General features: G+C 41.1%; 2 protein-coding genes across 3 annotated transcripts in view; one reads left to right on the top strand and one right to left on the bottom strand.

Moving 5' to 3' along the window:
- The window catches only part of LOC113405124 (oxysterol-binding protein-related protein 9), a 114,690-nt gene extending 113,776 nt beyond the window's left edge, over positions 1 to 914 (top strand). For both annotated transcript variants that reach the window (XM_026651801.1, XM_026651800.1), the window contains one exon: positions 132 to 914. In XM_026651801.1, coding sequence (XP_026507586.1) covers positions 132 to 206 — 75 coding nt within the window. In that variant the 3' untranslated portion in view covers positions 207 to 914. The remainder of the gene's footprint in view (positions 1 to 131) is intronic.
- Positions 915 to 2,430: 1,516 nt separating this feature from the next.
- Positions 2,431 to 16,459, bottom strand: part of LOC112104311 (nardilysin) — a 47,958-nt gene continuing 33,929 nt past the window's right edge. The window contains exons 21-31 of the mRNA XM_024196544.2: positions 14,841 to 14,968; positions 10,945 to 11,107; positions 9,340 to 9,371; positions 8,871 to 9,009; positions 8,235 to 8,282; positions 7,570 to 7,622; positions 6,628 to 6,711; positions 4,341 to 4,431; positions 3,805 to 3,921; positions 3,271 to 3,360; positions 2,431 to 2,648 (exon numbers count right to left, since the gene is read on the bottom strand). Of these exons, the coding sequence (XP_024052312.1) occupies positions 2,451 to 2,648; positions 3,271 to 3,360; positions 3,805 to 3,921; positions 4,341 to 4,431; positions 6,628 to 6,711; positions 7,570 to 7,622; positions 8,235 to 8,282; positions 8,871 to 9,009; positions 9,340 to 9,371; positions 10,945 to 11,107; positions 14,841 to 14,968 (1,143 nt within the window). The 3' untranslated portion in view covers positions 2,431 to 2,450. The remainder of the gene's footprint in view (positions 2,649 to 3,270; positions 3,361 to 3,804; positions 3,922 to 4,340; positions 4,432 to 6,627; positions 6,712 to 7,569; positions 7,623 to 8,234; positions 8,283 to 8,870; positions 9,010 to 9,339; positions 9,372 to 10,944; positions 11,108 to 14,840; positions 14,969 to 16,459) is intronic.

Here is a 16,459-nt window from a genome sequence, read left to right as displayed (position 1 = left end):
TAGTAACAACAAACACCAAATATATGGTTTCCACTATCAGCACCCCTACTGTAAAAAATTGTTCCAGCACCCCAACCTGTGTTCTGCCTCATTCTTTTCCAAAAAACTTACATTTACTTATTTTCTTCTAGTTATTCCATGAAGATGGAGAATGTTGGGTTTATGATGAGCCACTATTGAAACGACTTGCTGCCACTAAACATTAAGTGGTTATAAAAACCTAAAACATTCAGGTCTTGGCTTAGTGAATTTTACAACTACAAGATAAATTTATGACTATCAAGTACTTTATTTTGGAGATCCTGTCCCCTCCAGTTACAGTGGTTCCTATCTCAGGGATACTGGATTTAATAATGCTGATGAACAATTAAAGCAGGAAATGTCTTAACTATTTGACAGTCACATAGTAGCTTTGGACTTTACCATTCAGATTGTGTATTCAAGCTTCAAAGACATGATGGCTGAGCCCTCACCCATGCTTCAGAAGCATCAATGAAACCTGGGCCTAAGTCATGGGAAGCGTACACTTGGTATAACCACTGTAAAGGACATAGTTGGTATCATTTGCATAATATTCTGGGGGGTCTACATATATAAATATATATATAAAAATGCAAGACTTCACTTAATTAAATCCAGTTAACATTTTTGATGTGTAAATATGAGGATTCCTTTGATTGGACAGTTTATTAGAAATCTACATAAATGTTATCTGCCACCTGTATGATAAAAATCAAACCTTTTGGCATTTGTCTCACCCAAAATAATTTTTTTATTTTAAAAATTAAAATGTAACCATAGACTACAATTGAAATACTCAGTGCATCTTAAAGCTTCATAAAATAGATTTTTCAAACTTCTTATGGATTTGTATTTATTTCATAAAAACCTTTTACAGCAAGACTGTTTTGAAACTGTGCTATGATGAAAAAAATTACTTTCCAAATGTTCAGTATGTGAAAAATTAGTATCACTTTATAAAAATCCAGTACACTTTTCTAAAGCACCTAAATCCCATTTTAAAAGTTATATAAGCACTTTGTAGCTTCAGTCATGTAAAGTGCTTTTGAAAGTTTTACCTAGCATCAGTGTTCTCACCGTATGTCCATGCTCTAGAGTACACAGGGGAATTCCCAAGACCTGTAACAGGACGTTTCTGGAAGCTGGCCCTGGCCTTGCTTCCCACTAGCCAGATATGCTCTCAAAATTTTGCTAACTGTATGGGTTGAACAGTGTTTAAGCTTAGAGGAAACAATAAATAAGATAGTGATGAACTCACTCAAAATGATTATTCTGGTGTTGTATAGAATCTAGTCAGATTTATCCCCTCCTGAATTAATTTGTGTAGTCATACTGTACTACTAGACATCTTTGTAGACTTATATAAAGGCTTGAAAGTTACTAGAAATCTAACACAGCAGCTGCTAGAAGGGACCACTCCCTCAGCACAACAAGGGCAGCTCTTCTGTGAAGGAGAAGTAATATTTTGTGTTACTTGTCTTGGATTTCCCCTGCCACTTGATTTGATTCTGGAGGCTTCTCTTTTGCTGCTTGTGGAGCCTTAGCCTCTCTCTATGGCCTTGTTCGTCCTACCTACATCCCTCTGGTGGAGAAAGGAGATGCTTTTCCTTCCGCTCTCTCATCACTGCAGGGGTGGTAACAAGTGATTACTTTGTCTTCCCCAGAACAAAAATTAACTTCCAACTGATTATTTATTGGTGCTTGTGAAAATTCAGACTAAAATTCACTTTACTGTCTATCAGTAGCTTAGGGCTAAAAGTGGCATTTAGACCAGACAACTGTTAATCCTACAATTGATAAATTAGCACACAGCCAGACTACAACCCTATTTAATGCTTTTTTAGAAGGGGGGGGGGGAGAAAATCAGCAACTACTCAGTTAATGCTAATGATGAAATTTAAATACCTGTGTTTACAATTTGAGCTAAGCCTTGCATTTGAGGTAGTTATAAATTAACACTTAAGTGGCCCATTCACTACACACAGCAGTAATAGATCTGAAAAAAGGTGATAAGACTGTCTTATAATATACAGTGGCCTGGATAGAAAATAAACATTTGTTATAGGAGTATGCATTGTAGGTATCTACTGAAAACTAACCAATTCTTTTAGTAATTATTGCACAGTTCACTTTAGCATTCATGCTGAACCATCTGTAAACTTTTAAACTAATGCTTTGTGTAAATTATGAGGACGTAACACCATGCAGTTACAGAAAATAACTTCTTGTCCCTCTTGCCATTATTCTATTAGAAAGGCTATTTAAGAATAGGCAATTGTTTTTGGATCAGGAATATTTTCTTTGTTCCAGCTTTCAAAAGAGGGGAAGGAGTAAGATACCTTAGTTTTTAAAACTAAGGTATGATCTTGCACATTAGTTTGAAACTAAATAATTTAAATTACACACTACTGCAGGGCAAAATGACACATTTATTTTAATATTTTATGGTAAGGGAGAACATTCAGAGCTGATGTATAAGCTTTGATGTCCTTGATGGAAGTGGTGTTAGTCATCAAGGAGGAAGGAGGTAAGAAAGTTAGCTGAGGTATTTCACCACATGAGGAGTTCTGAACATCAGACACAGCTGGTACTTCTAAGTCCCCTTCATGTTTTCCAAATCCAACCACCTGAAAAGCCAAAGGCCAGATTTTATCATCAAGAAAACAGGAAGATGAATGCTTCAAGACCCATTCATTTAAAAATAGTTTTTCAATTATCTCCCCCATGGAAGCTTGATAAGCTAGTAGAAGACTAAACACAGGTAGTGATTTTCCCCCTACAATTTTCAGAGCTCAGTGTTAAGCATAAATTACTGTATTCTGAATTATTCTCTCCTGAGATGCATTTAAGGTAGTTACATGAATTTAAACTAGTTAAACACAACTACAGTCTAAAAATGGTGTTAAGTCTTTCTAAAAAGAAGACAAGACATGGTGCAAGACAAATTTAAATATAGAGCTTAGAAAAGAGTAAGTGATCAGAAGGACTCTTACTGGGGGGGGGGAGGGAGGGGGAGAGAGAGGGGATAGCTCCTAGCTCAGTGGTTTGAGCATTGGCCTGCTAAACCCAGGGTTGTGAGTTTGATCCTTGAGGGGGGGCCACTTAAGGATCTGGGGCAAAATCAGTACTTGGTCCTGCTAGTGAAGGCAGGGGGCTGGACTTGATGACCTTTCAAGGTCCCTTCCCGGTCTAGGAGATAGGATATCTCCATTAATTTAAGAATCTAGAACTGCATCCACCCATACTCACATGTACACTGAGCACTTTGCTCTCACTGCCTCTATGAGCTTGGAACCAGTCCACCAGGTCTGCTTTCGTAAGGGATTTCAGAGCTTCAATCTAAAAACCACAAGAGCACACTTTTCAAACGGCTAAACATTAATATCTCAAAAGCAGTCTAATTCCCAACATTTAAACAGCAATTATTTGCAGCCAAATTAATAAGCCCTGAAAGCAACAGTTTGTGGTGGAAACACTAACAGATGTTTAAGTGGAGTTGCTGTAAATTTCCACAATCTCTGAAAATAAAGTTTGTTGCAACAATCTGTTTTAAGTGTCAACATTAATTTCTGCATGGAGCTCACTCCTTAGCACAATACTTTCACAGCTCATAAAACTCTAGGGCCCTCAAGGATCAGGGCCCCCCTGTGGCTACTGTGTGTGTATACAACCTAACAAACATTTGTTTGAATTGGTACTATTTTGTGATTTAAAGCACCTGCTACGAAGAGGTTAAAACTCCTATTCAAGAAACTTTGTTCATAGTGTAAATAAATTCACCACCTCACGGGCAAGCCTGTCAAACAAATACTGCTGCGTCACCACTTCATTCCAGTTCCTATCCACTTCTTCTCCAAGATGGGAATCTTCACACTCTTTAAGCTTTATTAGAGCTGTGACCTGTATAAGAAAACCCCACTTAGTATTTCTCTTGAAAGAGCTGGGATTCTACTTCAAAGCCAACATTGAATGTACTAAATTCTAATATGCATCTGTAATTCAATATTTAAAACAGCCCAGATATAGACAAACAGCCCTAGAGTCCATTGTATGAGGCTGTGGCCGCCCCTAAGGCCACCTCCACAAAACAGTGAGAGCTCCCTGACAAAGGGGAGTCAAAATTCACAAAAGAGAAAAATCTGCCCCGTACTTAATTCAGATGGATGCCACTGTGCACTGCAGCCACTTCCTGGAAACCAGACAGGAGCAGATATTAATGTAGCTGTGTACTTCCACTTTCTCCAAACAGACTGTATTTTCTGTTTGACTCTACTCCTTCACTAATTGTTATTCTTATGTAGTTGATTGGTCCCCTTTACCTGTGTGCTGAATGCTTCTTCAGTTAAATGCTTGATTTTTTCTTCAAAGAAAGAAAGAAAATCTTCTATCTTCTTGTCAACCAATTCAGAGCTGGAAAAAATAAGAATGGGTAGAAACAATACAATAAATAGCACTCCAATAAGTTGGGGAAGTCACCAGTTTTGAATTTGGCAACTAACATTGCCTGAGGAACTGTACAGTTTGGCCTAGTGGAAGAGACCATCCCCCTCCTTGCTGTGGTATACACAATGTGAAGACATTTCCATTTTCTTCCAGTTCTTGAGAAATAAGGTAAAGATAGCTAGGAAAGAACATGGAAGACAATGCTACTCCTATATCAAGCAAGAGATTATTAATGCTTGATTCAGCATCTGTCAGGGCAGACACAGTATTACCAAAAATAGTTCCACTTCAGATGGGGCCAGTGAAGCAGATGAGATAAACAGCTGGTAACAGTTGTCATTCTTAACTATTGAGACAGAATATTAATATGCAGCTCTTCTCACCCTATTGCGCCAGCTCAAAAACCTGTAAAAAAAGCCCTCCAGGGCTGGCCTTTTCTAAACATGGATGTATCCAGCTGTCCTATATTGTGGCCAAATTGTTGTCACCAGAAAAATAATCCCACAAAAGGAAACAATCATTTTTCAGATTTCTTTGTCAGAGCAGAGCTGCTCCGTAAGAATAGACTATTAGCTCTATCATGGTTCAAACTAGATTTGTTTTATTCAGTGAAAGCTACCTATTGTCATAAGCCAGATCAAATGTAGCTCTAGCTGTGAGGTCAGAAGTCAGTGCACACACTCAATACACCATCTACACCTTTTTTCATCTTGATTCAACTGTTCTTAGAATAGGAGATAAAAAGATATTAAATCCATACACAGTCCATCTCCCTGCTACTCTAGGAGTGTTCCCTATCATTAAGGCTAAGATTTTGTCAAGGTTATTTTTAGTAAAAGTCAGACAGGTCATAGGCAATAAACAAAAATTCACGAAGCTGTGTCTTGTCTGTGACTTTTGCTGCTGCAGCTCCGTGGTGGCAGGGAGCTGTAGGGTTCCCCCTCTGCTCATGGCAGCTGCAGGGTGATATTTCCCAAAGAGAAAACAGGACACCTCAACTGCTCACCTGAGACCTGTTCTCCCTCCCCCAGCCCAGCAAGGTTGGCAGTTGCTGGAGCCCTGCCAGGGCCCCACTGACTGCCAGCTCTAGAGTCCTGCAGCCCCTGGGGCTGAAGCAGAGAATGTCAAAGGTCACGGATTCTGAGACTTCCATGACAAACATAGCCTTACCTATCCCACATTCTCTAGTGCTTTGGACAGCTTAGTTTTAAATAAATCACACAGTGGGGGTTCCACCACCTTCCTTAGGATATTATTTCATAGCCACATATATCTCACCACTTTCCATTTCTTCATCACATCCTATTTACTTCTTGCATTACCATAAATAAATCCTCCACTTATTTTCAACAGCGGCAATATTTAAATACTTCAAGAGCTTTCCCCCATACATTAGTATCCATAAGAATAATGAAGGGATCAAAAATAGAGAAGTGTTTGTTATTCCTAGCAATAGTTCTATCAAACCAGTGTTAACATCCTTCCCTTCATCCTAGTTTGAATTCTGATTTGGAGTGCTGCTTCACTTTTGCCAGCAAGGAGTTGTGAGCTCACCAGTTATCCATGCCATATCTTTACCAGCTCCTGCTTATGGTCTCAATTCAGCAAAACATATAAGCACATGCTTAAAGTTATGCCCTATACTTAACTACTTTGCTAAATGAGGATCTAGATCATCAGTGTGTTTGGAGCTACACCTGAAAGCTTTGACTACAGGGCAGAGTGCAGTGACCCCACTTGCTAAGCTAGGTTTCCTGTCTGGAGGAGCACATTAACCTGTAACTCCATTGGCTTCCAATTAGTTTTTGGGTGCTTTCAAAATACTGTGTTTGTTATATAAAGCCCTATATGCTGAATCAGACTCGGTCCAACTTCTGAGTTTAGGAAAGAGCACCTATTCCACCATAATGGTTGAGTCCATCTGGGATGGTCTCAGATCACCCCTAGCTTTGAACATTGTCCGTGTACCAGCTTCTAGTTGTGCTCTGTTGACCTTCAGGAGACATTGATGGCCCATTTGGCTGTGCGCTTGCATGGTTGTAAGCAACTATTAATTCACCCAAAATCTGCAGAGGTTAGCTGTGAAGAACCACAGAATTCAAAGGGCCCCAAGATGGAATCATTAACATGCAGTCCCCTCTTAAATCAGTAAGAGAGACTTACTTGTACTTTGTTGCTTGTGTTGCTACAGTAACAGAGAACCCGAGGATCCCAGATGTATTTCTACAGGTAGGGTACACATGGTAGCTTAAACCAAAAGGAGAAAGTCATTCCACTAGTACAAGCCATTTTACATTTACCATCCATAACTATGAAATCAGAATATTGTCAATACTTGGACATAAGATATTAGCGAAGAGGCGTCTACCAATGCAAAAGATTCACTCTGGAATAACAAATCAAATCTCTTGCATCAAGTGGTCTGGGCTTTTTCGTGTTCAGCAAATCCTTTTTTGGGCTTTGTAAGATGCTTAGCAGAGTACTCATGTACTGAGAAATCCTACAACCCAGATCTGTGAATGTGCAAGAACCCCCATAAAACAAGTACTGTGCAGTCAGGGTTAATGGAGTCTCTTAGTTCACACAAAAGGGCCTAAACAGAGGGGGATGCATCTGCAGTTGTGACAGGAGTTAATTCCAGCTCAGCAGACCACTTGCATAAATGCTGTGGGAAAGCTATAGTAGTGGCTACTTGGGAGAGAGTGAGGGGAGGTTATTTTTGAGGAAGTCTAGCTCCACTGTCCAAGTCAATGTTGATCAAGCTAGAGGGAAAGTCTTCTGTTTAGACAAATTACATTAACTTCTGGTTATGGACTCTAACCTGGATGACAAGACCTTGCTGACTGCAAACTTTTTTTTTTTGGCCAATAACTTGACAGGAGCTTTACTGGGCATAACCTTGCCATTTTTCAAAGGGCACCAAAGCAATTAAGTTAAAGATAGTGTCCAAAAAACGCTGCTGGTTTTGGTCATCGTATGTTACACTGTACTTTCAGCCACACTATGCAGTATGGAGTTAGCCAGCATGCAGTTTATTAGTACACATGGGACTCAAGTACGATAAAGACGCTGAACAGGAGCAGTACCCCAATACAGCTAACTTACCCAAGGGTTTGCTTGGTTCGCAGGAAGTCAAAGCAAGGCTCCTCCATGTGCATCTGAAATACAGCACGAGTTCAGTCAGCAGGCATTGCTACTTACAGCAGCTTTGGTTTAGCTTGGCACAAAAGCATGATCAAAGATCAAAACAAGAAACAGTGGAAAGACACTAAGGCCAGGTCTACACTACAAACTTATATTGGTACAACTGAATATCCACACCACTGAGCAATGTAGTTATACTGGTCTAACTCCAGTATAGACAGGACTATGTCAACTGGTCAGCTTCTTCTGTCGACATAGCTACCGTCTTTTGAGGAGGTGGATTAACTACGCTGACAGAAGATGATGATCTCCCATTGGCATAGTAGCATTTTCACTAAAATGCTACAGCTGTGCCACTGCTGTACTGTAATCTGAAGACAAGCCCTAAAGCCTCAATTTCCCTCACATCCCAGAAAGGAATGAAATGGCTCATTTGGGCTGTCCTGGTATCAGTTAAACAAACACTCTCCCTCCCCCCCCCCCCCCCCCAAGGAACTAAAAGGCTTTCATTTTCATCTGTAGCATTGTCTGTACAGCAAAACAATGTCGGGCAGGACAGAAGTGTCGCTCTCGGGGTGCATGTCAATAAGCACTCAAGATTTGTTAGGAAAGGAGCAAAAACTTACCACAAGCAGCTCCATAAGGGTGTATTCTCTTAAACTCCTAGCCCCAGACTAAAAGAAAAAACATTAATTGAAAACACTTTAGGAGTTTCTCATGGAAAGAGAAGAGCTATGGGTCCAAATCACTAGAATGGCTTTGTTAAGAGAAAAAACAATTCAGGATGGATTTCAGCACTAAGCATACATTGCAATTTGCAACAAAAAGAAATCAGACTTTATGGCCTCTGATGTGTGCTCAAAACAGCCCCCTGAGCGAAAGACAAGGGTCTGTTCTTGGGACAATGATCACTCTGTGGGTGAAAAGGCAATTTCAAGGTAATCAAAGAACCGGCAGGCAGCAGCAGGCACAATCGGGGAGGAAGGCAATATCAAGATGGAAGAGCATGGAATATGCCTGCACAAGGCATAATAAATCTAGAACTCTCTCAAAAGAATACAGACTATAACTTCATTAAGAAGGTTTTAGTAACTTGGGTCTTGCTCATGGGGATTCTGTTTATGGGCTCGCTAGAATTCAGAACATATTCTAGAAAATAATGGTTGGAGAATAGTCTGGATTAGGAAAGCCATCAGCATAACTAGTAGCAGCAATCACCGCAAGGAAAATAAATGAGTATACTCAAATGCTTAACACATTACCTGATAATAGACTGTCACTTCAGAGTTGGCATCACCTTTGTTAAGGGCTTTCACCTTGCAGAGTAGGTGTGTGTTTGGCAGGTCTACCACCCGAAATTGAACAGGACACAGGTGCGGTAGGGGAAAGAACTGCAGCTTTCTAAAGAGAATCCAAACAGCAAAGCGTCAAATACTCACCTTCCCATTCCTTAAACCAAAGTTCATATTCCAGATGCCTCAAGTCTAATTAGCATCAATCCCCTCCCGCACCCACAAACTGTAACCACCTCTTACTTTAACCGCCATCAAAACTGAACCAGATTTCTGGAAAATAGTGACAATACAGTTAAATTTTTCTGAAAAAAGGAAATTCCAACGGTTTCCAACATTCTTTCCCAGCCCCACCAAAAGTTAACCAGGGTTCATAGTTTTGTAATATACTTATAGCTCCCACTTGTAAAAGGTGAGAGAGTCAAAGAAAAATACTCACTGAACAACATAATTCAGAAAATCCTTTGATTCCTAAGAGATAAAACAAACCGTTTTACTCTGGAGAATGGATTTATTAGCCCTTTAGGTATCAGCCCCAATATATACTACAGCCATCCAGAAAGGAACCAGCGAACACAGAACTGTCCAATCCTCCCCAGCCTTGCCACACATTACAGCATTTTGGCCAGAGGTTAACACAGCACAAGTCACTTCCTCCCCTACAATGTGACAGTACAACAGGATCTGTGTTACATTGTGGAAGAAAACAGACATCTCCAATCCAGTCTCTTCCTTGGAAGTTTGTAGCCTCTCAGGGCAATGTGGAAGCCAAGAAAGAGGAAACTAAATGTGAGAAATGTCTTAAGAGAATCTGCTAACAGATGTTCACTGCAATGGATGTGCACAAAAGTAGTACTAGGTAAGTGGGAATGCTATGTAGGAGCAGCTTGGGCACCTGCTGAGGCAGTGCCAGCAAACAAGAGAGAAACAGCAGAGCTTATGATAAGTGCTGCAGGACCTCAGGGTATGTCTACACTACCCGCCGGATCGGTGGGCAGCGATCGATCCAGCGGGGATCGATTTATCGTGTCTAGTCTAGACACGATAAATCGACCCCCGAGCCCTCTCCCATCGACTCCTGTACTCCAGCGCCGCGAGAGGCGCAAGCAGAGTCAACGGGGGAGCGACAGCAGTCGACTCACCATGGCGAAGACACCACAGTAACTCAATCTAAGTATGTCGACTTCAGCTACGTTATTCGCTTAACTGAAGTTGCATAATTTAGATCAATTCCCCCCCACCAGTGTAGACCACGGCTCACTGTGCGACTGCAGGGCATCCAGGGTCCTAAAAGTTATTTAACTCAAACTACAGCACAAACTACACTTAGCGCAAAATACACTGCGAACAGAGACTCCCTAAGAACCATGGTTAAACCTCAGCTTCCCCTACAATCCATCAGCCCACATGGCTATGTTTGTCCTTACAAGGATCCCCATCCCCACCAATACACTAGTGAATTTCCCAAAAGGCTCAACAGACTAAGGATAAACTGATGGGTACAAAGTGAAGACTGCAAGTTTGTTCCTCAGTGGCCACCCGTTTGTGACACTGCATGGATGGGGACAAACCCTGCTGTATCCAAGTTTTAAAAAGCCCATTAGACTAGGTCAGGCCTATGGCTGGATCAGACAGTCCTCACTGGACTTCAATAGCAGTTGTGAGAGAGTAACAATAGTAGTATTGGGCCCTAGAGACACAGTATGACATCCTGTCACACACAGGCTGTATCTGCACTGACAGCTTTAGGGAACTCTTCCACAGGTGCACCAGCACTGAAGTGTTTAAATCACCATGTCATCGATACCTGGAGTTTAAAAAATGACTGAGTTCGTTTAGACAACACAGGGATAAAATCACCAGTGGCCAGTTCTACATTAGCTGTCCCATGGTGTTAACAGGGAAGCTGCACCTATGTGAGAGATCCCCAAAACTGCCAGTACAGACAAAGCCATAGGCTGGTGAAACAGGGTTTGTGCCAAACGTGTTTAATCACTTTCTAAATTCAAGAATTTATGCTTCAGCTGCGGAAGTTGGTACTCACTCTGCTTGTGAAGTTTCCTTGTACAAGACCCTCCACATAGAGCTGAGATTTGAAAGCCTTAACAAAGGATGAGAGAGACTCGATGGAAAGGCCCTTCATTAATGTCTCATATTTATCTATCATAGACCATCTGCCATGCTCCAAAATTAAAAGACGCACATTTCTGTAACAAGAGAAAAAGTTATTTAATTCAAAATACGTTATCCACCAGTGATTTAGAACCCTTAACTTCTTAAACCCAAGATCTGTGACAAGCAAAATTTCAGCTAATCCTAACTAGAAATATCAAGTACTGATCAGTCTGCCCTGGGACTTCAGCCCTGCTTCAGCTCCAAAATGCCTCAGGTAACCTGGGATCTCTGCAGCCCAACTGCTTTGGGCTGTCCTTGGGGAAAAGATTTAAAGCCTGCTTCCCACAATAACCTCTTTAAACAGCATTTGTTGAGGTGTGTTGTGATGTGCAGACTACTCTTTCTTCTCTAGGTCACTGATATAGGTCTGGTTTTTTCCCCACTGCAGGAGTTTTAACATATTACTCGAACAGCTCTAAGTGGTTCACAACATGATCTGTCAGAAGCAGAGCTGCTGCATGTGGTAATATAAGCTATTAAATAAAAGTAGTATGCAGTGTTGTTGTCTTCGTGTCAGTCCCAGGATATTAGAGAGACATGGTGGGTGAGGTAATATCTTTTATTGGACCAACAGAGAGAGAGAGAAAAGCCTTCAAGCTACAGAGCTCTTCCTCAGATCTGAGAAAGGTACTCAGAGTGTCACAGCTTCATACAAGGTCTAACAGATAGTTTAGCATAAGTAGTTAGCATGTATTCTAAGGGAACATTCAAGGTCAAGTGGCCCATTAACACCCCTGTAGTCATAGGACCAAAAGTGGGTTATAGATTGAAGAATTTTTGGAGACAACCCACAAAACCAATGATATACCTGAGATCGAAATTTCATTGTGTTTCTCCACACGGACAACAAACTCCCTCACAAATTTACACCACCACTTCAACCACCACCATCCGTCCATTAAACTCTCTCTGGAACACTCCCACACTAGCATCAACTTCCTGGACATCTGGATCAGCTTCAACAATGGAACCCTATAGACAACAATTTACAAGAAACCCACAAATCACCACACCTACCTTCACAGATTCAGTTACCACCCCAAACACATCAAGAAGTCTGTTATATACAGCCAGGCACTGAGATACCCCAGAATATGCTCCAAGGAGAAAATCCGGGATATACACCTTAATGCAGGGATTCTCAAACTTCATTGCACTGCGACCCCCTTCTGACAACAAAAATTACTCCATGACCCCAGAAGAGGGGGACCAAAGCCCGAGCCTGCCTGAGCCCCGCCCCCCAGGGCCAAAGCGGAAGCGTGAACCCCGACACCAGGGCTAAAACATTCAGGTTTCAGCTTTAGCCCTCGGCCCCGGCAAGTCAAATGTCAGCCTTCGTGACCCCATTAAAATAGGGTCGTGATCCACTTTGGGGTCCCGACCCGTAATTTGAGAACTGCTGCCTTAAATTTAAAACTGCCTTCATTAAACAAGGACATTCCCCCCGAGAAACAGACTGCATCATGGAACGAGCCACCCAAATACCTGAGAACCCTCTTAAATACAGAAATTGAATCTCCTTTGACCTCACACCCTGAGTTGTCACCTACCACCCCAAACTGGGACTCATATGGGGTATCAAACAACTACATCCACATCTGATGGGGACCCCATCCTGAAAAAATCTTTCCTGAACTCCCTCTTTTGCCTTCAAACCTCCCCCGCCTCCCCCAAACACACATCATCAGAAGTAAGTTCCCCATGGACCAGGACACACCAAATCAAAGCAGCATCAGACGCTGCCAGAACAGATGCAAAACCTGCAGACATATCTCCACTGCAACAATGATCAACACCCCCCACAACACACCTTTAAAGATCCATGGGTCCCGTCTTACACGCGTGTTATCACAACATGTGGTGTACATCATCCAGTGCAGTAAATGCCCCCAACAACTATGTGGGTGAAACCAGACAAATCACTATGCTCTCAAATGAATTCACGTAGGAAAATGATAAAAGACAATATCACCAGTAGGTGAACTCTTTTCACAAAGCAATGATTCTATTTCTAACCTATCAGTTCTCATCCTCAAAGAAAACCTGCACAACACTTTCAAAAGACAAGCCTGGGAACTTAAATTCATAATTTTGCTAGACATTAAAAACCATGGTCTTAATAAAGACACTGGATTTATGGCTTAACAACAATCTGTAACCCACTAACTTCCCCCCCATTTTTGTCCTATGACTATAGGAGTGTTACCAGCCCACTTCAGCTTAAATAGTCCCTTAGAATATGTGCCAACTACTTATGCTAAACTATCGGTTAGATCTTGTATTTAGCTGTGACAAGCTAGGTATCTCTACACAGCAACTAGATACTCACAGCTGGCCTGTGCCAGCCAACTTGGGCTCACAGGGATCAGGCTACAGGACTGTTTCATTGCTGTGTAGCCTGCCGGGCTCAGGCTTTAGCCTGTGATAGTTATGTTACACCATCAAATTAGCTGTATGAAGAAAAAAAAATCAATAAAGAAACATCTTCATTTATTAAAGAGCATCCAATGTGCTGGGGCTGGCAAGCCTCACACTGAATCAGGACAAGATGGTTATTACAGGGCCCTGCCAAAAAGGGCTGAAGCCAGCCCTGCCCCCCCTTCCATCAGCCAGCAATATCAAGCTGGAAGGAGAGGGAAGAGGCAGGCTTCTGCACTGAGCTGTACTGACACAGGATTCTTTGGTCCGAGAGCAGACTGAGGGCATGGACTGAGCAATCTTATTACTAATTCCTTTAATTAATAAAGCCAAACCCCAGGAAAGGGATGAGTTTTGTCTCTACAAAGTGCATCATTTGTGTTTTGGAACAGGAGGTACAAGGCTTATATGATTTTAGAGGCAGTTTTAGACATTAAACATGATTCCCAGTTAACAGTTATGTTTCTCGCTTGCGGAATAAAATTAACGTACAGTAAACTGTGGTCTCTAAGGTAATGTCAGACAATAACTGTATCTTCTTTCTGAGATGGGTATTTTCCTACTCACTTCTGTCTCATCTTAAAGGATAACAACTATATTGGTTATTATGAGCAGACAAAAACACTTTAGAGAATCCAAACTGGTCTTCACTGCAGCTTTCAGAAAATCAGAAATTATTTAGTTTGGGGGAGATTAAAATCAGAGGTTTACCCCCCTGCCCCCTTCTTAATTCAAATGATGATGTCAGGCATATACCTGTACAAGTGTATTAAATGTGCCTTTTTATAAAAGTGGTGTCAGATTAATCCATGAGCTTTATGAAGAATTCTTTTTAACTTCTGCTCTGGTCAGCTGAGGCTTTTTACAAACCCCTCTCACCACTGTGAAATAGATTTGCAACTTCCTTTAATATTAGTATGTAAAATTAGCTCTGATTGGCCTGATTCTACTGGTCTCAAATTACATCTCTCCTCCACTCAAGCCATCCTCTCTTGATTATTAGATAGCATGACAAGAGTTTAATGCTGATTTTTGTGGGTTTGTAATTTACTCAATACACACTCCCTTATATGAATGAAAAAAAATACCTCTGCTTTGTTATGTAATCAGCTGCACCAGCACTTATAAAGCAGAAAGTTACCATTTAAGTTCCGTGCTCTATTCTTGAGGATGCCAAAATTCATTTCATTCACTGACCATGCAGAATACTGCACAGTAATTTATCCTTGTTAACAGGGAACTCCTGCAGCTGCATGATAACATAATTAAAGCAGAGAAAACTCTACCTATACCTCCACTTAAACCAGAGAAAGCCCATCCACATTTAATCTCCACACAGACACTCACTTGGCCAGGGTCTCTGGTTTGATAAGAATGTTAAAATAGGTCTTTTTTAGCTGCTCTGTTATCATCTCAAAAACCGCTGGAGTAAAACTGAAGTCAGACAGGTGGTCAATGATGAGCTGAAACAGCAGCTGGAAAGAAAAATAAAATGTTTTCTAAGCTATTTTTACCAAATAGGAGAACATTTGCCAAAGAGGATGAATGTGAATTCTAGACATTTTTTTCTATATTAGAAAGTCAGAACCTTCTCTATTTTTTGGACAACTAGAGAATTAGTAGGAGGATGTCACAAAATACCTGAGCAAGTCAGAAGGGAAAGGGTATTCAGTCAGACTGTTTAAATCTCCAGGGTCTGTTTTGATTATTAGGCATTTTAAACATTTGGAAAAAAATCTCTCCTTGTGAAAGATTCAACAACCATGCCCCTTCAATGGAGGGCTGCAAAAGCCCCCATTCCAGTTCTCTGATCCCCCCAGAAGTCCCCCAAATACAGGGAGGACAAGACTTGGTATTCCTGATATTTCTAAAATAAAGGACAAGCACAAACAAATCCTGTTGCATGCATGCACAAATCTATTAACCCTCCTTTGCAGGTCTCCTTTAATAAAGTAGAACATTTGTTTATTTTGACTACTGTATCTCCTCAATGGGGGGGGGGGGGGGGGGGGGGTGAGGAGAGAGCCTTTTAAAAATGATGTATATTAATGGAAGCTGAGAACGTGTAAAAAAAATGCAGACCGCAGTACAGATCAGAGCCTCAATTCTCTCCACACCCATGGTTTTCCTTCTCCCTCATGTTGAAGATTTTATTGTGTATATTTCAAAGGACACACTTTGGCCCCATATATACAACTGTAATCAAGTCAAAGGACCCAGGTGCAATTTGAACTGTCCAAGGCTTTCACCTTGTTAAGTCTAACCTACAAGTTTTAACAGTGTTGTAACCAAGTCCCCTGACCCAGTAATAGTGGTAGTGCAGATAAGCCCTTACTCTCCCTCATCAGCCTCATTTGAGGCTGCCATGTCCTAAGTAAGCCAGCAGGGGGGAAGGAGGGTGGTGTGGGGTAAGAATTTGTTAACCTCTAATAAAATCAGATCCCAACCAAGCATGCCCAGAAGTGGTTTGTAATTGCTTAGTTTTATCTTAATTCCACCTTCTGCTGCAAATGTATCTAGAATACTATTCTCACAGACAATGAGCCAGTACGCATGCAAGTCTGTTTTGTTCAACTATTTCTGGCTTACAGATGAGCAAAAATGTAAATAGTAATTCAAACAGGAAAAAAAGAAGACTTTTTCTGCATTGTATTCTGCCTAACCCTCCCGCCGCCCCTATATACCAATTTTTTGTCACTTTAAATAAATCCACAAAAGCATGGAAAGTTGCTGCCCAAAAGGAGAGGTTTTGAAAACTGTTCCAAGCACATGAAAACTGTATTTTATAGTGGAAGTCTCAGAGTAACTTTATCTATGGCTAAGCGAAGTGCATATTGGAAAGCAATGTTCAAAAGTTTATTTAGAAACACCTGCAGCTGCTTCAATATCTCCACAACTGAATAGTGCTGGGCGTTTCTTAGTGAAAACATCCCAACAAGAAAATTACTATATGAGGTAATTTGAGA

Source organism: Terrapene carolina, unplaced genomic scaffold (assembly GCF_002925995.2).
Source record: "Terrapene carolina triunguis isolate 2854851 unplaced genomic scaffold, T_m_triunguis-2.0 Scaffold103, whole genome shotgun sequence".
In the NCBI taxonomy this organism is placed as follows: Eukaryota; Metazoa; Chordata; order Testudines; family Emydidae; genus Terrapene; species Terrapene triunguis.
This window is presented reverse-complemented; position numbering and strand designations above follow the sequence as displayed.